General features: G+C 40.1%; 1 protein-coding gene and 1 long non-coding RNA gene across 16 annotated transcripts in view; one reads left to right on the top strand and one right to left on the bottom strand.

Moving 5' to 3' along the window:
- The window catches only part of lrrc7 (leucine rich repeat containing 7), a 133,135-nt gene that overhangs the window by 42,023 nt on the left and 66,712 nt on the right, over positions 1-24,400 (top strand). For 6 of the 14 annotated variants that reach the window (XM_084910719.1, XM_084910718.1, XM_084910713.1 and 3 more), the window contains exon 1: positions 9,065-9,462. The exons of 1 other annotated variant lie outside the window; for it this stretch is intronic. In XM_084910719.1, the coding sequence (XP_084766845.1) occupies positions 9,438-9,462 (25 nt within the window). In that variant the 5' untranslated portion in view covers positions 9,065-9,437. Of the gene's footprint in view, positions 1-9,063; positions 9,463-24,400 lie in introns of those variants that run through there. 7 more of the 14 variants (XM_084910709.1, XM_084910712.1, XM_084910708.1 and 4 more) reach the window with 3 other exon arrangements.
- On the bottom strand, positions 4,846-8,918 carry LOC146369886 (uncharacterized). 2 transcript variants are annotated; one of them, XR_014797414.1, is made up of 3 exons: positions 8,826-8,918; positions 7,916-8,070; positions 4,846-6,795 (listed from the first exon to the last, which is right to left on the bottom strand). It is a non-coding gene; the product is annotated as an uncharacterized LOC146369886 (long non-coding RNA). The 2 variants fall into 2 exon arrangements; XR_014797415.1 differs by having other exon boundaries at positions 4,846-5,565.

The following is a 24,400-nucleotide window of genomic DNA, read 5'->3' as shown; positions in this document are numbered from 1 at the left end:
CTGGCGTTTGTGGATGCTCTGCAGGCTGCAGAGCACTGATTCTTGCAAGGACATCTAATCTGCACAGCACGTCACATGTCGTTCAACCTTCTTTCTTGCAAACTGTCACAGTCAGTCAATGTAAGCCCTATTGCTTCTCTGGAATGCTACACTATATAACTGTACAACACCACAAACTATTTTCTGCTTCTCCTGCCTGTCCTGTAATCCTGTGTATTCCCCCGTCTTCTCCGTCTCTCTCCACTGTTAGTGAGTCGTTCAGCCTGCTGGTCAGCCAGCCAATCAATTAGTCATCTCAGTGGGAACAGACTAAAACTTGGTCTCATCCCACACGTAATACCTAACAGATCTTAAGGCTTACAATAGAGACAGAAATGGGCACTGTGCACAAGGCAGCAAAGAAAAAAAACCTGTGATTGATAAAACAGTGTTTCCATAGAAACCCTGGATATTTCATATTGACAGTAAGAAGACATTGCTTTTTTTCCTCCTCTCTCTGCTCTAATCAATTTCTGTTGTATTCTTAGATCATTTTGGCATCAGACCGCCTGATTGTGTTGTCCTTATCATGCAGATCCTGTGTGTAATCATTTCAGTCCTGATTAAATGTTTTTAAATGAACAAATTATGCATTTCCTGAGTCTGCAGTGAGATGATCCTGGGTGCTACTGTTGCAAGATTTGTTGCTGCATTCAAGGATTTTTCTGACATTTTTCAAATAAATAAATGTACCTTCCACTTCATAGAGAGGTTGTAAAATGTTGGCTTTCTAAGTAGTTTATTGAATACTGCTGCATGTGTAATGTGTGTCATATTATGGGTAGGTTTCTTTCTAATGGGGTCAAAAAGGAAATACCAAAAATGTAAATTATTGAACATCATGGTGAAAATGTCAGCCTCCAGGAAATTAACATAAGTCACTTTTATCTTCTTGAAAATTCACGCTTACACAACTGTGTGAGTGTGTGCGTACATGTGTGTGCATGTGAGGCACTGCAGACTGGAGTTGTTACTCTCCATGAATCAGATTGCATTAAGACTTCTCATCACCTATTCATAAGCCTGTGAGATAAAGAGCTCTTGAGAAATTCACCTGCAAGGACCATCATACTGTTGATGAGTGTGTGCCATGTACTTTTTACAGTTTGCAGAACAGCAGTTGTCTGTGGGTAGTTTGTGGTTTTCCTGTAAGACGGTAAATACTTACTGACTTGCTTCCACAAACTAAGAAAATGTGTTATTTGTAGAACAAAGCAGAGCATTCTTGAATTGTTGCTTTGTAAAACTATAAACCACAGAAAAATGCGCAGAAATGGTTTAAAGATCTGTTTGTAATAACTTTGGTAAGTCTCCCCTTCCATTATTAAAAATTGCTTTACGCACCACAATTTGGTTCCTCCAAAAAGCAGAGATATAGACCTGGTCATTTCAGGTTCAGTCATGGACTAGCCTTCCAAAGCGTAGTCGAGTGAGGGACAAATGCAGATTTACAGGTGTGGGGCTAAGGCAGACTTCTTCTTATCATATATTTGCTTTAGAATTTGAGTGACAGCAATGTATGTAGTATTATTAGCAGTATTAGATATCTGTTTGTGTTTAGTAGTATGGAATATATACTTATCTATGGGGCATAACATTTTTAAGAAGGGACTAGATTTGTCTCCTGCTGCTGGAAACTTCTGCCCGTGCTTGGGCTTAGTCCTAGAAATGATGTATCTGACCCAGATATCCTCAATTACAATTTCTCTGAAATCCAAACCTCACAATGTCACCCAAAGTCTCTTTTTTTACCTTTTTTTTCAGTGAATTTGGTTAAATATCTCCCTTCTGGCTCTCACTGTATTTGTGTTGCTTGGCAACATTAACTTAGCGACTGTCTTAACAGGAAGCAACTGTGGAGGCTTCAGCGATTTAATGACCCAAGTCTTCTCGCTGGCTCTGCGCGAGGCTGTTCGTTCACAGCATGGCATCCTGCTACCTGCAGGGTCCCATCACATGCTCATATTGTCTCTCTGGGATGCAGTTATGTGTTTGCATGTTGAACAAACTCATTTTCTCAAGTTGCTTATGAATATGGTTCTAATAGTACAATTAGCTTAATGGTTATCCATTGAGGCGCACATGTTTATATCACTACATTTACCAAGACTATTATTACCCACAATCCTAATCTCAGCCATCATAAATTATGTTAAAAAAACAAATAGTATGCTTTGCTTACCATGAATCTAAACCTGCACCGTAACTGATTTTTACTCATTTAAGCAGTGTTGTGATGTGGGCATATAATAAGATACTGTACTATGTATACACCATACACATAATACAGTATTGTAAAAGGCAAAGTGGCAAAATAAGTTCATAACTTAAATTTTTCTTTGCTGTAATTGCATCAGAAAACCGTAATGTTACTTTGTAACTGAAAAACAGTACTCATACTGTAATACTATACATTTAAAATACAATAATAATACTGTAAATGACAAAAAGTAACAATGTGGAAAATGAAAACATTAATAAGTAGTAACGGTATAAATGAAAATACAGGTCTATAGGCCTGGTGAATAAGAAAATGTAACCATGATGTAAATGAAAATGCAGTAATAATGCTGTGAGCAGTTTAACAGTAAATTCCCAGCTTCCAGTTGCCAAGAATTTACTGTCATATTTAGAACACCCACTGTCACCTTGACTCAAAACTGTGATTTTAAAGTAAGATAACTGGTACTCTCAAGGTACAAACTGATCCTTAGAAAGATGTTACAGTCCACAGTTTTGTAGATATGACCCAGCGCTGCAATAAGAAATCCATGTCCACTTTGTGTAATTCATTAGAGCCAGAGTTTGGACACCACTGATAAATCTACTGTATCAACAGAGCTGGGAATTCTGCCATTGTGTTATTATGGGCACTACTGTATTATTTGTGGATAGCACTCTTAGAATAAACTCAAGGTGTTTAAGGAGCTGCAATCTAGTGCCAAAAATAGGCAAGCTCTCTAAATGTACAGCTTTGTGATCTATGTTTATAGCAGATGCGTGCGTGGCTTTCTAAACCAGGGTGCCCCAAAATAACCCCTGTGGGCAAAATCAGTTGAATCCAAAGTGCCTGAAATAGGACCTGTGTGCAAAAATTGGCTCTCATACTGAGTTTGGCCCACCAAAGTATTACACTGGGTGCAAAATGCAGCATCTCTCATTTATTTTCTTTAAAACTGACATTTCCTCTGAGTTATTTGAAAGCAAGCTTTCTGTAACCTTTCCAAATAACCCTTTGTGAAAACTTGGGTCTAAAATGACTTTTAAATGTTACAGTAAAAATATATATCCAGAGATGCCACTTCAGGTTTTTGACTACAATGTTTTATCTTTTACAGTTTTAAAACATTTCGTCTCCAACTGAAGGATGCTCTTCTTGTATTTGCAAACTACAGAGAAGTTCATGCACTCTTTTATTTTCTCCTGTTTTAGAAAGTCGGGCTGACATAAAGTAAAAATAAAAAAACTGTTAACAAGACAAATTATATAAATGGATGCCTATAGGAAGGACTTCCTTGCATGAAGTATCTGAAGTTAAGTGGTTTATTTATCCACCTTTTGGCTGGAACTGCTTGACTAGCTTAGCCGCCAGTCTGTGACCATCTGGTAACCACCGGAAAAATGTGTATTCCCTGACTGGATGGTCAGCAGTTGCTGAAGGTTGCTGGCACTCACTGTGAAACTGATTGCTAGATCTCCATGCATGCACGCCTGGCGACTCCTCTAGTAACCCTAGTAACAGTGACCCAGGTTACTAGGGACTCACAGGTTGCTAGGGAAAAGTGTGCGTTTTGAAATGTGTTGGTTGCAGCAATAATTTCCCCGTGACCGAAGCAATCAGAAGGACATTTCTGATGCATCTCTTTGTGACTGATTTCACTTGGTTAAAGCCAGCAACCACTACCAAATGGTGGGGAATCCCAATTTTCCTCTAGTGACCGGAGGTTGCCAGAAGGCCGCCAGCTGGTCTATAGGCCTGTGTGACTGTGTGAGGTCTTAACTGGACGCTATATACATCCAAAAGTCTTGATAATGTCCTTTTTTATGATGCAGACTGTCAAGATCTACCCCCATTTGTGTGATTGATGTCATTCATCCTCAGGTTTTACCTCAGTAGGCCAATTTGTTTTCTTGTGACCACCATAAACTCAAACATCCTCAACATGGTGCCACATACTTACTGGACATAGCCTCCTCTAACTTCTCTGTTTTACTGCACATTATTCTTCTTCACAGCAAGGAAGGAAGTGTTAAGGAAGTGCTCACATCTGTCCCTTTGTGTTAAAACACAGGGACAGATGTGAGGTTAAAGAGATACTTGATACCCAGCTGATGGGCACATGCCTTGAACAACTTTGGGTGGTTTTAAAACCCTTCTCACCTTGTTTTGCAGAGATGGTCAGCACAGCACATTTGAGATATTATTGCTGTCTGGCAGCTAATCAGTATGATCTTGATGTTCCTATTGACAACTGGACTTGTAAGCAGTGATCTTCACTCCTCTCCAGCGCTCCCATTCGCTATGAAGAAATGGAGCTTGTGTCTCCATCTTTCTAGTCTCTTTTGTCTGGAGCAAGTATTAACGTGATTTTTTTTTTAAGGGAAAAAACCCCAAATCATTTCCAGGATGTAACAGCTCACAATGATCACAAGCAATAACTGAAAAAAAAAGAAATAAAAAAGAAACACGCAGATGAAATAAATGGAAAAATATGAAAATTAATAGAAGCAACTGCAGCAGGCTGCACATACTGTACAGTCAGTGCATGTACACATTTTGCATTATCCATTTTTCATCTGGAGCTTTTTTAGTTTGCTTTGTTCATTTGCTTTTGTAATTGGTTATGTATCCATACCTGATTTTCTTTATAGAGTAAAGAAATTTTAGAGTTGTTATATCATTTTATAGATGTAGAAATTTAAAATGAAACCGTACCCAGTAAGGTCTGATTGATTGCCTCCATTTCTGTTTTTATTATATTTGTCCAATCTATTTGAACTGTTATCAATTTCAGATTATGCAGTGATTCAGATGTGACCCCAGATGTGGTTCCAAATGTGAAACAAGGCTATTAGAGGAACACTTGTAGTAGTGATGCATTTAGGTTCTGACAGTCAATAGGCCAAAAACTGACCGTTGCTTATCTCTGTGTTTTAAAGGCAATGGAAAGCTAGTGTGTTAAGCTTTTACCTTGAGAAGCAAACATACAAGAGATACTGTATATCTCATGCAACAATTGTGGGGAAGACTGCTGACTTGACAGTTGCCATGACAATCTTTAACACCCTCCTCCCTTCTGAGAGTAAGCCACAGGAGGTCATTCCTGCAAAGGCTGGCTGTTTGCAGAGTGCTGTATGGAAGCATATTGCTGGAATGTTGATGGGAACAGCGTCCTCGTAGTAACAGGTGCTCAAGCAACAAAGATAACCAAAGCTTTGAGAGTATTGTCAAGGAAAGTTGATTGAAGAATCAGATTCCTGATATCAAGCCAGGCCTGAGTCACAAACACCATCAGAAGCATTTATCTGGGAAAAAGCACAAGAACAGGATTGTTACTCAGTGGTTCAAAGTCATTTATTCACATAAAACTAAATTTTATATTTCATTTGGAAATTGAAAATGGGAAATTTCATTGGAAATGAATGTCTAAGAGTACGGACCAAGCGTGGAGAGGCATAGACTCCAAGGTGTTTAAGGTCCAGTGTGAAGGTTCAGGGGCCTCTGATGTTTTGGGGTTCTGGTTTTGGTGGTGGTTGGTCCAAAGCTACCCAGCTACTGGGAGATTTTAGTGCACTTCATGCTTCCATCTGCTGACAAAACGTTATGGAGGTGACGATTTTGCTTTTCCAGCAGGACGTAACACCTCCCCACAGCACCAACATTATGACCAAAGGGTTTGCTGACCATGATATTACTATCAGCAGACAGATATTGCCCTCGAGTGACCTTGACCTAAAAGAAATGAGTTGAAGGTGGCTATCAAAGCAGCCTGGGCTTAAATAACACCTCCACATTGCCACAAGTTGATCACCTCTATGCCACCATGCACCGATATAGTAATTCATGGTAAAGTACTGCGTTTATAAACAAAAGTACTTTTCTGATGTATGTGTGTGACTTTCATGAGCTATAAGCCATAGTCATCAAAAGGAAACATAGTAAATATTTTGCAATGTTTCACTTGTAAGGAGTATATAATACCTCAAAGTTGACCATGTTGTATTAAATAATGGAGAATAAAAATAACATTTTCACATTATTTTTATTTCTTCAGCTGCACGAGTACATAATCAGTGCCTTGAGTCTCAAAAGAGGAGCTGCTCACCATCCTTTCAGCAGTAGACTGTACTGTGTTTTTAAAATGTTTTTCCATTTGTGCTGTCATCCGTGTTCTAAAAGTAGACTTCTTTATTGTAGGATGTCCTCTTTTGAAAACAAAATTATCTAAAAAGCCTCTATATTTGGTATCTGTTGTTGCCAGGCAACAAAATGCAGTCCCAGCTGAATTTTTTTTTTAGACCCTGAACATTTTAAGCTATTTAACCAAATACTTAAAGGACTGACATGGAGCTAAAGTGGATGTGTAGTGGGAAAGGAAAAAAGAAGGGCTAGAGAGAGGAAGATGACTAGCTGAGTGACAGGGTGACGGGCTGGCCGGCTTCCTGGTTTCTCGCAGATTGTTGTCAAACTCAGTCGATCTTGGAGAATCCCAGTGCTGCCATCTGGGTTTAACGGGAGCTTCATCCTGGCACTGCCTACTGGTACAGATGGCATAAGGATACTATGTCACTGTTACAGCAGACTTGAGTACAATAGAATAGAGCAGAGCTGCAAAGTCACAGGTCGGTTTAAGTCTTCACAGGGAGCCTATATCTAATTTTTTCCAGGGGCCAATATAATTACTCTAATTTTACTACTCTAATGGTACTTGTTATCATGTTGTCATGACCTCCCACACAAGCAGTCCAGACCTACAATATAATTTATTTCACACAGTGTTTAAATTGATCGAAAACACATCCTGACTGTCGCTGCTGTTTTGGAAAGAAACTCTTAGCATTCGGATGATTGGGAAGAAGTATACTGAAATGCTATTAAAACAGTCTAACACCCAATGTCTAATCTTATTTATTTTACAGCATTAAAATGGGTCTAATCTGTTGTATTTGATTATCGAATCCTATTTTATTCATGGATTTGACTTCCTGTAGAGCAGATCTGCAGGTATGAGTGCTCTTCTGCAGTAACACACATAACTCACTCACACAGTTGCACACCTAAAGCTGCCTACTGCCAATGCACTGTGTCATGCTGGCCTCTGAGCAGCCTCACTATGCCTTTGTGGGCAGTAGAAATAAGGCAGGGACAGCTGCTGTCACCCTCCTTAGGCTAATTTGTCCTGATGTTCCTGCCACAGTCCTGCTTCTCAGATCTCAAACCAGTGCCTCTCTGTGTGGAATGATTTGCAGAAATGTAAAGTGTTGATTTAATCGAGGATTTTGGAAAATGACGATGCTCATCTTTGCTAATCCGCATGAAACGTGCAGCTGAGGTGTAAAACCGCAGGCAACAGATTACACTTCAGAGTGAAACTCTGAGCTGAGACACAGGCGTACATACAGGAAGTTTAGCTATTACTTCACTGCCAACCTGTTTGTACTTGTGTTGCCAAGACTGAAGAAAGTGGGCATTTCTGTAAAGTGGATTTAAGCTCTGCTGAGTGAAATTGAAATAAACAAATAGTATTGAATTGGCTCATGCTGCCTGTGAATGAACTGATTAGACTTAGAAGCCTCAAAACAGCAGCCCACTCAGATGACTACTGAATGTAAGCAGCAGTTTGCACCACGCTGAGCTCTGGGTAAGGCTGCTCACTTAGCATCCATCATGTCCTCCACGATGCCAGCAGGGTCCCCGGCTGCTTCCACCACTGCATCACATGTGTGGCTCGTCTTTGATGTTTGTGTGTCTTGTGTCATGCCACTATAGGCCAGTCAGTGTGGAGATAGGCATCATCACCAACAGTTGTGCTGTGAAATTAAAGCAAGCAAGACTAGGTTAAGATTCAATGACAACGTGGCACCTTTGCCTTTCAGATTCACATTTCACTTTGGATGCTAAAATGATGGTCAGGAGGAGGAGGGACACATTTATCACAGAGGCCAAAGATTAGTGTGTGTTTAGCAGGGTGGGTTCAGATACTGATATTGCTGGTGACTTGTCATATGTAATTTAAAGAAAAAGAGACGCTTGTTTGGAATGCAAATAGTTACAGTATAAAGCACAATGGATAAGTCATTTATAAATATAAGGACTGATGGATTACTACTGTCTGTTCATATTAACTTCAATAAAGGGCTTTATTGGTTTATCATTCTCTAATATGCCATCAAATCCAGTTATAAATACTACAAGTTGGTGATTAGTGGATTTTAGTCCAGGCTTTTTTGCAAGACCTTTATAATTAAGTTAATAATTGTTAATAAGAATCTTTTAACAACGTGGCAACTCATAATTGGTTCAAAATGACTTGTAGCGGAACTATAGGGTTAAAAGATAATTTCTTAATAGTTAATAAGACATTATTACATCATATCATCCGTTAAAAGACATTGCATTATAAGAGCGTGGTGTTTGTTTAAAATAAACCTTTTCATTGAATATTATCTCTAATCGAAACCGGGCTATTTTTGCGCACCAAAATAGAAAAAAAATCTCATAGGAAAAGATGGAGGCAGCATGGCAACAGTCTCAGAGACAAGCTCGACTTCACGTGCACGCGCACCTGCACAATGAGGTAAAAGACGACTTCTCCTCTTTGCTCTCACAAACTCTCACCCGTGCGCGATTACCGCACACAGGCGCGCACATCCACGCGTCCTCGTTCCATCTTCATCCATCTTTCCTCCCCCTCCTCTCTCTTTCGCTCTCTGTCTCTCTTTCTCTCTCTCTCTACGAGGGACGTATGGGAGGGGACGCTCGTGCTGAATGTGTTTTTTTCCTGCAGCGTGCTTTACGGTACCGGAGAAGAAGAAGGAGAAGCACGCCGCTCCCCTCCGTTGGTCACGGAATCGGTGTTGTGACATTGCGCGCCTGCTTCTTATTTTATAAATGGACCGAAGGGGATGTGACTGAAAGCAGTGTGTAGTCTGCGCGCGTGTTGGATTTAAAACTGACCCTGAGATGAATCACACTGCCCCGGTTGATGCGCTCATCTCCTCCGTCTTCTGGCTTCGGGGGCACTAAAGATGCGGCTGATAGCGCGGGTACCTGTCCTGGTTTCACACCGGTTCGGTTTGTCCCGGTAGACTGATCCCGTCCGGTGCTGCGGTTTCCAAAGGGGCGAGCTGAGTGATTTTTTCTTTCTTAACCGGATCCGTCACCAGCAGCTTGCCAGATGGATAACTACTCTACTTTACAACGTAAGGCGACAGTGACAGACACATACCTGCTGCCGTAGCCCATTTCATGTTAAGTCTGTGCTAATGATGGAGTTCCCTTAATGAATAACCACATTAATCTGGGGTTAGCAAAGACTGCAGCTGAAGTCTGATTTTACTGGATAAAAAACAGAAAAAAAAAATAACTTAAATAAATATTAAAATATCCTGTAAATGTCCACAGGAGGGACATTTGATGGTTTTCCCTCATGTTTTGTCATGGCCATACATTTTTCTTGGGCTGACATCACGTGACAACTTGAATGGCATTTTTCAGAATTTGGTGAGCTTTGCTACTGAGCATCTGACCATTGGCACTGTACACCGTATTTAATAATTTGGCGCTTAAATGTACGCACAAATTAAGCCCCTTCATCCTTTCATAGACACCCCCCACCCAGGGCCTTTGAAGCTCCGAGATGAGCTAATGAAACAACCATGACTGCAGGATCAGGGAGAGGTGGGGTGTGTGGGGGGATAATATATGATGCAGTGTCACATACCCTCTTGTCTTGACATGTAGCCCCCAGCCCTGTTGCCATTATAACGTCATGCTTTCATATAATGCACCACATTCACACCTGTTAAATCCACCACCTTGAGGTATGCTGTGCTTATTAGACTATCTGCACCATTATTTAGCTGTATCGGTTTGTCATGCTTGTTATGAGCCTGTAATGACAAAGGCTTATTAACCATCTGCCTAAATGGTTTATGGCTGCAGTTATGCACCTGTAGAAGGTTATGGCTTTTTATTAACTGGATCATAATTTTTACAGATACAAGCTCTAATTTGTTGTCCATGTCTCTTCTGTGTGTGTATGTATGTGACTTACAGGGCTGTAAACCAACAAAAAGAGCCTTTTTTCCTTTTTAAAATCAAAGAGAATATTTAATTCCAATCTCAACTGCAACATATTTTAAAGCTCCTCTGTCTTTGTTGCTCCTAAGACGGTTCTATTTATACACTCTTTTTCGACAGGGCTTTGAAGTCGCTGCTCATTTTGGTGTCATTTTGCAAAAAAAAACTATTATGTGTTCAGCGCTGGTTTCTTTCTTTGGGCACACTGATCACAACAGCTTACATGCTGCATGTGTAATTCTCCAGACATGGAGAGTGATCTGCCACATCTTCAGGATACATGAGATATAGAATACCATGTAGATTTTTTAGGGACTATAAAGGGATTTTTGAGAGGTTGTCAGGTACAAATGTGTACCAGTAATGGAATCTAATCAAGTACCTTATAGCCATGGATTGTATTTAACGCCTGTATGTTGAAGATTACTTTTCAAACCAAACGTTCACTGAGACTTTCGAACACAAACCACTGGACTGATCAATAATTTTCAAGGGAACGATTCACAGGACTCAGTTACTGACAGATGGTTGTAAAACTGATATTTTTTTCAAATAATAATAAAAAACTTACCTTGCAAACACTTCATGAAGTAGTTCACAGCAGTTGATCTGTTATAATAAAACTCACACATTGATGAATCTCTGGTAATCACATGTATAACCCCTTCTTGCATTTGAATCTTTGCTTTAAGTGCACATTGCTGCTCACACATTTCCTAAATTATCTCATGAATAGATAACAGAACACTTGGAGTAGTTTTCACTGTTTCCCTCTTTGTGGAATTTGTTTTCTCCTTTGAATGATGATCTGCCAGCTGTTAGCAACAGCTGGATTAGTCCAGTATTTAGCAGCTGCCACAGCTTGGTCAATATTGTTTCACCTTGTGAGTCTGTATCTGTAGTGCACAAAAATATGGTCCTGGCTACATCTACCATAGCAGGAACTACCATTTTGAGTACTTCTGCAGGTGTTTATGTGCCTATCTGTGGACAGGGTTTTTCAAGAATTGGTGTCATAACCCTACAAGATGCCGTCGTGATAGTTTACGAGTAAGCAGCAGTCATGAAAATCAAGTTCAAAGATGGTTGCAGTTTGACCCATGGGTAATGATTATTTTAAGAATGCACAGTGTGATACCAATGCAAGATGGTCAATAGTCAGCAACTTAATAAGTGGATCTTTTGATTATTGCTTGTTTTCTATAGAGTAATATTTCAATTAAAATGGCCAAACATTATCCAATTCCACCTTCTCAGTGTGAGAATTTGCTGTTTTTCATCATCTTATTGAAACAGCTTTTTGGTTTTTAGACTATTGCTTGGGCAAATCTGTGTTTTTATGCCTGTCTGTTACAGCTGAGCAAATGAATAATCTGTCAGTTGTCGAAATAAATAGCCATCTCATTTATACTGAAAACCCTAATTATTTATTAATATACTTTATGGTTGGTACTTAATCCCTTGTCTTTGGCATTTGGTGGTTCCCGTTTATGAGAAATACTAAAGACAGAAGAAGGTTTTTACATACGAGCACTTAGTGATGGTGAAATAAATAATATTCAGGTAACTGCAATCTTGTCATCATCAGTTTTCCGTATTACTTACATTTAAACCCATCTATAGATGTACTCATTTTGTCAGTCTAAATTAAGCATGCCTAGTACCGAGGCTTCAGATCTAAGAAATGATAAATGCATTAACATTTCCTCTTCAAAGAGAAAACTTGCATACAGATAAAGAAGGATGAGTGGCTCAGTGTTCTACTGCTGCTCCACTTTAGCTCTGACAGGACACTGCTGTTCCTTGCTGCTGCTGCTGCTGCTGCTGATGCTGCTGGTTGCCTAGTGACTGTATCCATGGAACCGGCTCCCATCGTCATGGTGATGGGCCATGGGAGAGAGACCCAGTGAGGGAAGGGGGACAGAGATACCAGTACATCTGCAGTGTGTGCTACAATGATGAGGATGAATTGTAATATCATGAAGGATGATGATGATGAAGACTGTAATGCTCTGATTGCGATATTCTGGTGTTTTCAGATGTAGTGATACCACTGAAAAGCATGGAGAGGCTAGTTTGAAACAGAGAAAATGGTCATGTGGTTGCCAAAATATGAAAAATATGTCAAGGCAGTGGTTAAATGTAAAAGCCGTACTGCTATCCATGGATGGTTGGATTGATGGGTCGATGGTCTATAATAGCATTGCAATAATTATCAGAGCTTAATTAGCAAGATTAACCTCGAACTATGTTCATAATATATTTATTAAGGTAATTTCATAAACAATCATGTTATGGCTAGCTGGCTGAGCACACATGTTTGCTAGTATTGTTGAAAGGAAATTTTTGTTGTACATTTTTACTTTGTTCCATTAAATGATTTACAGGTGGCTAAAGCAATACTGTTTGATATAAATCTAACAGTATCATTGTAATATAATTTACATTGGGTGGTGAAGGATATTTGCCAAGCTAGCCATTGAGATGAGATATAATTTTTCTAGTGCTAAGATTAGCAAGCAAGATACATTCATCTATCGAGCTGTAACTTAACTACACAGCACAAATCCACTGTTATCCACTTAAGACTTTATTTTGCTTTGTAAGGTAGTTTGCAGTTCATCTGTGTTAGCAGTGATGCTAGCATTAGCTAATATTAGCTAGAAGATAAAACGTCTTCTAAAAACAAAGCAATACCACCATGTATCTAATGCCCTGCTTATGTCAGCCGTAGCTTTACCTGATAGCCAACTTCCTGAAGCTCAGACAGGCTTTGTTAGATACAACTGGCTACCCTTCTGAGTTATGTCTGGGCTGATGGAGCCCAATTGATTTATTGGCAGGTTGATACCATCTGACGAACTATTTGCTAATCTATGTGTATGAAGTAATAACAGTCAAAAAGTGAAAAAAGGGCACTCTAGAACTTCCCTGTTGGCAACATGTATTTGGAATGCCACAAACAGGACAACCAGCTGATCCGAACAGTCGGACCGAGTGTAAACAAGTAAATAAAGAACTCCATATAACAAATGTCAGGGAAATGCCTATGGTTCGTGTGTCCAAAACAAAACATATACTTAAACACCATAGTTTTAAATCACCAAATATCAGACTGTATCACTATTGGCCTTAAAAATCCTAAATCGGTCAGGCTCTAGCAGATAATTTGCTTGATACCTATAGGCAGTATACAAGATACATTCTGGGTCGGAAAAGTGAAGTCAGCTTAGACGAGACTTACACCAGCGCTCTTTTTAAATGCTACCAGCGACTGACAGCTGTGATTGCAAAAAGCCTTTGGGTCCTATAGAAGTGTGTGGCAAGTCAGCCCTTGCATCTGACCTCAGTAAATACTTTTGTGATAAGTTTAAGGGCTCAGTGACTTGTTTTGTGTTATAGTAAATAATAAATAAAGTTCATTTTTCGTCAGAGTCAGAAAGACTTCACAGTAAGAGTCGCCGCTCATTAAGTTTGTTTTCAGTGTGCCAAGATGGTGGAAGTTGCTTAACTTTCATTTATTGGAGCATGACATAACACTTTCATTGTGTTGATCAAAGCTTCAAAGATAAGTAAATACATTTTGAAAGCACAGCAACAATATCTCTTCCCAAAAAGCTTTACCTGGTTACTTAATAATGACACTCGCCAACATTTCACCCTGCAGAAGGAACCATCCATGTGTCCATGACGAGAGTATGCCCGTGACGGTGTAGCATGTTGGAGACATTAATAGCATCCCCTTTGGCTGAGCTAGTGGAGTACTTGCACTTCCTATGTTTGACAGGTGTAGTTTGTTTGAAGGAAAATATTTCCTACCTAAAAGTGCTGACAACAAGGTTTGGGTAAATTTAATCAAGAGAAAACCAGAGTCTAAAACTAGGCAACTAAAGTCAACCCTGGTCAAGAAATTGAATGTTTTAACAAGTGTCAGAAAACATTTTTATCTTTTTTTCATGTAAGTGTTCATGTAAGATTTTTGGATGGCATGTGGCTTAAGCAGCCATGTGTAAGCCTAAAAGACAAACGAGACCATTTTTTTCTGTGCTTCTTAAAACCATATTAGCTTATACTAGGAAACCCTTGCAGGATTTTAGAGGAGCTCAGAGGAGCAGAGCGAGGAGTAGAGTAGAAGGGGGAGGGAGGAGGAAGAGACAGAAACATTATCCTCTTCGTCACGGCACGTACTGTACTGTAGGTTCACATGCTGTATGAGTCCGTTCCAAACTGGTCTCACAGAGGATAAATTTATCTCAGTCTTGTTGTTCATTTCTCTGGTTTAATGTGATTTCAGTTTTTTTTTAAAATGTGAGTACAGATTTGTTCAGGGAGCATCCGTTCTGTCCCTTCTCTAGTCTCCGTGGCAGTGTTGCCATGGTTGCATCATTCACATTGTTCTCTTGAGGGTGACATAATAATTTGGCTCGAGTTAGAGATTGTGGCTCCTTCACAGTATAACAGGGACATTACATTTGCTGTTAACATTAGTATTTTTTTTCCCACTGGAGTTCCTCTTCATTAGTATTTTTTTTTTAAATTGAACACTAAAGAATTGACCAAAACAATTCCTTGAAAATATTTATCCTGGTCCAAGCTTCTTAAATGCAACAATTTATTTTTTTAATGTCACTGGAAATTGAATGTCTTTGGATTTTGACTGTTGTGTAGATAAAACAAGACATTTGCAAAGGAAACTTGTACATTTTTTACAATAAATTTCAGACTATAGACCAAATAACTGGTCATGTCATCTAATATGAGGTGAGTTATCAATACATTGTCTTGTACTTATCACAGGTACACTGCCATATAAGTTGTTTTATACATGTCAGAGCTACAGAGCAGAGCTACTCTAACTCAGCTGTTGCAACAGGCCAGGGACAGAGTTTGAATTGGGCAGAGTCAAGCTGTGTCTTCACGGTGAGTTGCTAGTTTGGCAAATTCATTGGTAGAAAGTATCCAGTGTTTCAAACTAAGTAATACACAAGAAATCAGACACGCACTGTGTTATTTCTGCTGTGCTGCGCAAGCATGTTACAGGAAGCACAACCAGATCCCTGCTGTAATCGTCCTTATTATTAAGCCTCCGTGGCTGCTGAAATAATATTCCAAACTGCAGAATGCCTGTTGTAGCAGTGTCATACGTGTCCTCGGGCTTCACTTTAAGATCCACAGCTGCGGTGCACCAGGAAGCATCTTTTTTTGGAAACACTGACAGGGCAGGTCGAGGAGCTTCTGGTATTTCTTTGTCACAACCATAGTCTCCCCTGATCTAATGTGACAGCTACAAGAACACTAAAGAAGATGACCTGTCATTGACAAAGAGGAAGTCAGGCCAAGAAGTCTGTTCTGAGATAATGGATCTTTTCAGCGGTGCGGAAACTAGGACAGTGGTGGAGTGGTGCAGGCACACAGGTGCCACAGCACAGTGCTACAAAAACAAGGAACGGCTTTTTAGATGAGGACACAATGGTAGTGGGGTATTGAGTGGAAATGAACAGGTAAAAAACCCCCACCATAGGTAACCGTGCAGTTGCTAAACAACCTGGCAGGCTGGCAGCAAGCTGATTCACACGTTACAGTACGCACAGTGTGTGTAAGCGTGGATAATGGAAGTGTGGAAGTCTTTCACACTTGACCAGTATGTCACTCTGTACAACCTGCTGTGTTTGTGTGTGTACCTGTGTTTGTGTGTGTGTAGTTTTACTTTACTCCATGTTGATGGGATGATGGGAGATGCCTTCATAGTAAAACAGCTTTTTTTACGAGTTCCTCAAATTTCCACACCTTTAGAAGCTAGAGAGATGACAAGATTTTATGTGAATCTACAACTTGGTGTAAAAATACAATTTTAAACTGAGGAAAAATCCATCAGTAACCTGTAATGGAAAATGTTAAAATCCTTATTGGCAGCAGTGTAACTAGCGGTACTTAAAGCTGAGAATCTGTAGTCATCTTTGGACTAATTTTCTTGGTCTTAACTAAACACAAGTGGTCTGTATAGTATATAGTGTTTGGTCACTGGAAAATATGTTAAAGTTAACGCTCATTAAGCACCAGCACAGAATTGCAACCCAAACACTTTGCAGAGCCTCTCATGCTTTCCACATTAGAAAGCAGGAGATGATCTCCTTTACAAAGATCTGCAGAGCTCGTGAACTTCCTTTGCTGATAAAACAGCAGTAGCATGGCTGATAAACTGGGTTTTATTTTTGCTAAATTGGATGTGTAGCTCAGATGAGAGCATCAACATTCATTTCCACAGTCACACGGATACAAAACTGGTGTAAAATCACCAGTCAAATGTGATTTAAAAAGTGCTTTTAAAAAAGTGCCAGAAAAAGAAGAGGAATGGTTCAAATCCTTCTGCTATGAATGCACACAATTTATAACATCGTGGCTTTGTTTGGTCCAGTACCTGTCAGGGTCCTGGGTCCCATGACCCAGCATGTTTAGTTCTTTGTGATTTTTTGTATTATTGTACTTGTGTGAGTTATTCTATGGTTTCTAGTTTCGATCCCTTGCCCTTCATGTTTCTCTGTGTCCCCTCTGTTCTGTGTATGTCTGTGTCTGCATGTTTGAGTTTCCCTCTGTGTCTTTCGGTTCTTAGAGTCCTCTGCCTTATGGTCTATGTCTCTGTGTTTCTTAGTTGCTGTCTCCACCGTGTTAAGTTCGCGTCTCTGTTTTACTTTGAAGGTCCGTGTCTTATGTGAATGCGTCCTGCTTTGCTTGTCTCGTCAGTCCTGATTTCTCCCAGCTGTGCCCTCCTTCTGTGTCTCATTCCCCTCGTTACTTCCCAGTGTATTTAAACCCTGTGTTTCTCTGAGTCTGTGTCGCGTCGTCCCTCATGCTGTGTGGATCTCCCTGTGTCTCACTCGTTTCATGACAGTACCAGTTCTGCTCCTCCCATGAGGGGCACTTAAGAAACGGCATACTATTTCACCTTATGAATACAGGAAATGTCAGCCTGACTGAATTAACGGCTACGATGTTTCCTGTTTAATTGCCTCTTCGGGGGGCGCAGCAGCAGGACAGCTGCCTTCTTTTGCATTTCAGAATTCTGTTGTAGATTTCTATTTGGGATCCTTTGAGTCGCTTCCTTTTTTGACCTCCAGTATCTCGCTCTGGTCATACATCATTACCTTAAATTAATTGTAGCTGGCTTATTCTAACTCCCAGTCTGCTGTTCAGTCTCTCAGTACTAGGTCTGACAAATTAGGTCACTGAAAAATATAAAATCACAAACTTTTTCTTGTTTTGTTAAAAAGTCCAAATTTATTCGAAAACAGCTGGTAGGTCATCCACCGGAGTACAAGAGACTAAATTAGGGAGGAATAGTTGAAGATGGTGGAAGCAGGTTGGGTGAATGAGCGAGTATTGGTTTGTCGGTTGGGTCCTGGTTTTAATAGAGTGCATAGAAAGCACTTTGCATCTTAGCTGTCAGCTAATCTATTTTAGATTATATGAAAAGTGAGTACTACTTATGGTAAGGATGACATTTTTAACTCTTCCAAAACATGTGCCAAGTCTCAAGTGATGTAGTAATTGCTGGAGAGGACAGTGTATTGTGTGGGTACCTCCCAAGAGATTGAGGGATGAGGCAGGTCTTTTTGACCTTGTGCTGGTTTGTCCACGTGTTGCCATAGGCAACCCAGTCTCCTCTTAATGGGGCAAGAGCTCTGCCAGGGCGACTTTTAGAATGCCACTTTGTTTGAATTTAAGTACGAAACAGACCGAGAGCGACCCTAAGGCCTCTATCATAGTCTTTAAAATCCTTTCATCTGTTTCAGACTCGCAACATTTACAATCTTTTAGTGATGGCTGTTTCTGTTTAGCAAAAATAAGCGCAGCCAAGATGAAAATAAAAGCAGAACACAATCTGACACGGGTACGGTGGAAAATCCATAACTGCAATTATTTTGTAATTAGAGGTAGTAGCATCTTTAACTGTCTGCATTACTCCGGCGTAATTGGAAAACAATTTGTGAAAAAGTCTCTGGAGAAAGTTTCAGAAAGCAGCAGAACAGAGTGCAGACAGACAAATGGGCAGGAAGGAGGATGGACGGGCGATGGAGTAATCTCTCTAAGTCGACAGCATCTGTCTGCTGTCCCGCTCTGTCTGTCTCAGCTCAGCTGTCATGGCTATCAGACAGGAAGAGACTGAGAGATGGCTTGTCTCGGTGTTCGCTTGGGTTTGGCACACTTAGGCATTTTATCATTTCCATAGGACAGCTATTTCTCTGTAACCACCACCTCTCCATGTTTATATGGCAACTGACGTTTTTCTTTTTCATTTTAGATCTAGTACCAGTTCCATTTCACACCAGTCTTTAGCAAATTCTACTCTCTGGGGACTATTTTAAGCTACAGGTTAGGTGCATTCATGAATAGCAGAGCAGTGTATGTTGGATCGACTCAATGCCGTTCGCATATAAGATAATAGAGGAACTGGAGGAATAGAAGAGTTTTTGGAGAGGAGCGCTCAGAAATAAGGATTTGGCAATGCCGTCAGTACTCAAGAGGTTTAATTTTCTTTGTTGGCAATCAAAGAATAAAAGGAATCCCTGAAGTTTAATATACAAAATGTGTTCAAGAGCAACTTTTATTATGTTGGTTTCACTGTAATTGATGGTATAGTTCTCTGGCCAGATTTACATTACAAATCATACGTACAAGGATCAGATGCCGAAGTGGTCCCATAGCTTGATGCCACTTCCTTTAAGACTGTGGAGGAAGGTTTTTCCACCTTATATTCATTGATGAGTTCTAAACTTTACAGCCACAAGCTCAGAAGGATAATAAAATACAATGTTGGTTATTTCTGCAGTGGTGGATGAAGTAGCCTGATTAGATTGTAGGAATACTAGCAATGCCATAGTTTACTCTATTGATGTATTACGAGTTAAAATCATCAAAACTCAATATTAAGGTTAGACTGATATACATATTGGATTATTATTACTATTAATTCTTTATACATTAATATCACACTTTGATGTTGCTGCTGGTAAATGTAGGGAGTATTTTAGTTACTTTATAACTAATTATTTGATCTCTTGCTCAGTTTGCTCATTTACAAAGAAATGAACAGTCTCTAATTTTTATGGTAGTTTTATTAAAAAAAAAAAACACACACATTACATAAATGGTATGTTCTGGGTCACTGTCATGCTCGAAGGCCCCATGACTCATCTTTAGGGTTCTGGCTGAGAGAAGGAAGTTCCTATCTAGAATTTTACAGTACATGACCCTGTCCATGGGTCCCTCAGTGCAGTGAAGTGGTGAAGTCATCTTGCTACCCTTAGGAAACAGGAAACAGTCCCAAAGCATAATGTTTCCACCTCCGTGCTTGACTGTTGGGATTGGTGTTGTTTGGATCATACTCAGCACACTTCCTATTCCTAGAGCTCAAATATGGTTTTATGTGACTACAGCACTTTACATGGAAAACTTAAGACAGGTCTTAAAATGTGCCTCCTTAGGTAGCGGTACATTGCTGGTGCTGCAAGATTGGTGCTGTTTCTGCCCATTACAACGTAGTGTGTTATCAATGATCTTGGTGACTGTTGTCCCAACGGCCTTCAGATCATTAACAGCCTCATCCCATGTAGTTTTGGGCTGATCTACCACCTTTCTCATGATTGTACCCATGAGGTGTGATCTTACATGGTCGTTTATTATTTCTTTCATTTCCGAAAAATCGCACCAACATCTTCTCCCCAAGCGTCTTGCTGATGGTTGTGTAGCCCATTCCAGCCTGGTGCACGTCTACAGTCTTGTCCTTGATGACAGCTCTCTGGTCTTGCCCATGGTGGTCCAGAGGATGGAAACTGATTGACTGATTGATTGAGTGATTGATTGGTTGACTGACTGATTGTAATCTATGTGCTCCATGGGCACAAGGCCAGTCTGTGAGAGCAAGAATGGCGGCTGACTTTTAGAGGATCAAATGCTTATTTCACTCAATGATATGCAAATCAATTCACAACTTTTATGTTATGTGTTTTTATTCTGGGTTTTCTGTCTCTATCTATTAAAATGAAGCTATCATAAAAGTGAGAGATTCTTTGTTTCTTTGCAAGTGAGCAAACTTAGAAACTCAGCAGGAGCTCAGATAATTGTTTCTTGATTATATTTTTGCATCATAACTCTGAATCGCAAACTCTTCAGAAACTTGGAATATAAATGTACTGAATTAAAAGTACAAGTTTTCCAGTTTGCATTGCAATTGATTAGATATGCACTTTATACACTAGCAGAAAGGACTTTGAAATCACAGTTATGTAAACACACTGACCAGATTTCTTTCTAGCTTTGCATGAAAACATTACGAGCAAAACACCTCTTTTTTTTTTAAATTACACACAAGCATGCCTGACATTAATTACTGCAGTATCATTATTGCAGAAATCACTGCCTTATTTTCTCTTAGCAAGCTGTATTTTAAAAACTCATTATTTAACAGTTTTGCCCGTTAATGAGCTCATCTCCCAGATGAAGTGTGGTACAGTTGTTTTGTTTGACAGCAATTATTCTTTACATTTGAACAATGTCCTCAGAGTCACTGTAAGCACTGATATGTGGAGAATGTTAATAGACTGCTCCACTCCACGTGACTGAGGGGAGACTGCACTTTACCAGCAATTTAGCCATCCGTGCGATTATATAAATCACATGTGTGTGTATCAGTGTTTGTGTGTGATAGAGAGAGAGGGAACTGCTGACTGTGAATTTTCACGTCATGTCACCATTTGATTTCCTGTTCAGAAAATCTTTCACATTGACCATTTTCACTATTAAAACAACTGCAGTGATGGCATTTATTCTCGATTGATCTTGAGCGGTTGATCAAAGGACTGATTGTTCAATTAGAATTGAGTTTTGTCTGAAACACTGTACAGATCTGCTGTGTGAACAACTCGGCCTGTGTTCTTCGAGAAAAAAGTGGCAAATGTTGCCATTTTGGAGTTTCTGGCATGACAGCTACAAATGACTTGTGGTCACTCTCATCAAACCTTACTTTGGCTGTGTCATGGGCAGAGCAAGGAGCCACACTAAGCTGGTCATCATGTGCTGCACAACACAAGAGCCACTCACACTGAGCAACAGCTAGCATTAGCTTTCCTGCCCCTTCTTATGTGACTTACAAGTGTCCCCGCAAACATTTACCAGGTAAACGTGCTGTCGTGTGACACTGAGGGTCAGCTACAGCCCTTTAAAATGCAAACATTGCCAAGGTTAGTTAAGATGCCGATGCGGTCCTTATTATCAAGGCCCCAGTCACACAAGCGTAGAGATCTCCTAGCCACCATCTGGCAACCACCCATCGCAAACAGAGAAATGCGTGTTCCCCGATCAGTTGCAGTGTGGCTGGTGAACGTTTTTGGCGGTCGTGCTCCAAACAGAAAACTTGACCTCTAAATTTGACCTTGATGTCAAGGTTACTGAGATTCATCTCTTAGGTCGTCTCGATCTGTGTCCGCGCCACCTGCCCACCTGGCAGTATGACAACAATACCCCATCAGCCTTTTACAGCTGAGGGGTAAAAACTAATCTTGCGTGTTCACTACATAGATTTCTTCCTTCATCCTCTCTCTCCTCATGTTGACTGTCTCTTTATCTCTGTAAAGCACAGATTACATTAGGACATGTGGCTCACAGGAAGTCCCAGACTTCTTGTGGGGTCTATAGGTTTGCTTTATAACAATTTCAGCAGGATTTCAGCTCTTTATTACTTCATACTCTTCGTTCTAATTACATTCAGAGCAAAGATTTTAGATGGTGACGGGAAATCTTGCTGCCTCTCATATGGTGACAGGACAGGCTTTGAAAACAGCACAAAAGCATCCATAAGGAGCACCATATGGGAAATAAGACATTAAAACAGCTCAAACTGCAGGAAAGTCAAAATTTCCCACATGCCAACTATCCAGCTGACTGCCCCCCAAACTGCACAGGAAACAACAACCGACCCAGCAGCAGACGTAATCAATTCAGGAGTAAAATTTGAGCCAAATCTGCACAGTGTCTGCCAAGATTTACAAAGCAACATAAAAATGATGACTTGAAATGAAACTTTTTCATGAATAAAAAGTGCCTACAATTACTTTATATGTTTGCGCAGAAATATGTGGACGGGTTACTTCCTTTAATCGGCCGGCCTTCGGATCCTGATGCATTAGATATATGAAAGGGTGAGGGGTGACAAACAAATACAGAGTGTGTTTCTGGCAGTGACGTATCATTCCTTTTATTATCCACAAACAACTTAAGTGTGAATGCTTCGAGTTAAAGTAAAAAAAAAAAAATACTGCAGCAACAAAAAGTGTCGCTTCACTCCTCCTTAGTTTATTTATGAAACACTGCTCTACAACAGTGATGTATTATTTGTGCGAATGTGCTTTCGGAGCTCTGCGAATCGTGACGGTGAGGTTTGATGGGCTCGCGGATGTGGGAGTGAAGCGCCTCGACCTTGACTGTCTGGCCTGAATTTGCCTTGTGATGCCCACATCGCCACAGCAGCGGCACCGCGTTAAAGCGTTTTCTGCAGCAACTTTGTGTCGTGACTCGTGGGCTTAACATCAGCGTGTTCTCACAGAGCTTGCTTCCCGCTCTCACTGTTCTCCTCTTGTCTCTTTCTGTCCAGACAGAGAAGGTGTCTGCATTTATTCTGCTGTGCAACAGGCTGTGCTAAAGCACTACATACCCTCAGTCAGACACTTTATTAGGTACAGATTGTTATTACTGGGTTAGACTCTCTTTTGCCTTGAGGACTGCCTTAATTCTTTGAGGTGTAGATTCAAGAAGGTGCCTGAAACTTTCCTCAGAGATTTTCAGTTCATAGTGACATGGACATGGTTAGCTGCATGTCCTTTTGAATACCGTAAGCGTAAATTTTTGAGATGATTTTAGGTTTGTGACATGGCATGTTACCCTGCTGGAAGTAGTCATGAGAAGATCCATGCACTGAATCCTTGATCCTTGAGCATGAATCCTTAGAAATAAGTCACAGAATAATTTCTTTTGTGAGCATCAATACTACTACTACTGTGATATCACTTCTCTTTGTGGATTTACCCAAGTGAACATAATATAAGCAGATGTTTGACCAGCTGTATGTATGATTTCTAAGGGTATAAACAGTAGAATTTAGAGAGTTAATCGAATCAGGACCTCAAATATAAATTGGTGTCTGCTACCCTTGATGCGACCTAGATGTAACCAGTCCAGCTTAGTTCATCACTGCAAACTTTATCTCAATACTACAAACCGTGCAGTGTAGCCTGCACTAAACTGCCTGGTACATTCATGCTATGTTTAAGAGACACAAAAGTAGTGCACTTCAGTTTGTTTTGCTAGATGTTTCACAAAAAACTTAATCCAGCAGCACATTTGAAAACTAAAATGAATCAGGACATTACATATAAAATCAAAAATTTGTCAAATTTCTTCTGCTCCTGCCCTCTTTGTCTTACAGCTTTCACCACCTCTCAGTGTTTCGCATTGAGGGCTTTTGTTACTATGTAATACAGGGACAAACTGCACAGAAAAAGTTTGTGTGTTTGATGATATTTGTGAGTTGTTTGAAAAGCTGCATTTGAAAATTGTCTGGTGCTTAAAAAACATTAATCTGTGTAGCGAGAAGGAAATGAGAAGGAAAAAGAGATGTGTTTGGAGCTGGAAGCAGGCTTTGGGAAGTCGCATTATTTTTCCTTATTTCTAAGCATGCCGTCTCTGGAGGCAATACCAGGCTGCAGCACATGAAAAATGAACTCATTCAGTAGTAACATGCATTAACCTGCCTATCAGATTTAATGAATCATTGAGTGAAGGTGCCAGAGTGCTGTTCTGGATCGTTCTGGCCCACTTTTTTGTTTTGTGTTCAGATATGCTGCTGACTTCCTGTCAGGCTGCTCTTTTCTCTCAGACTTGTATCGTCAACAAGGCGTTTTTACCCACTGGATATTTTGGCGTATGCCAACATCCCATATCACCTTGACATAAGCTAACTGTTATGTACAATAACTGGCGAATGTTGAGGGAGCTGGCAGCATAAAA

Source organism: Perissodus microlepis, chromosome 17 (assembly GCF_051167445.1).
Source record: "Perissodus microlepis isolate ML-2025 ecotype Zambia chromosome 17, ASM5116744v1, whole genome shotgun sequence".
In the NCBI taxonomy this organism is placed as follows: domain Eukaryota; kingdom Metazoa; phylum Chordata; class Actinopteri; order Cichliformes; family Cichlidae; genus Perissodus; species Perissodus microlepis.
Note: the sequence above shows the minus strand (reverse complement) of the source record. Positions and strands in the feature narration are given on the sequence as shown.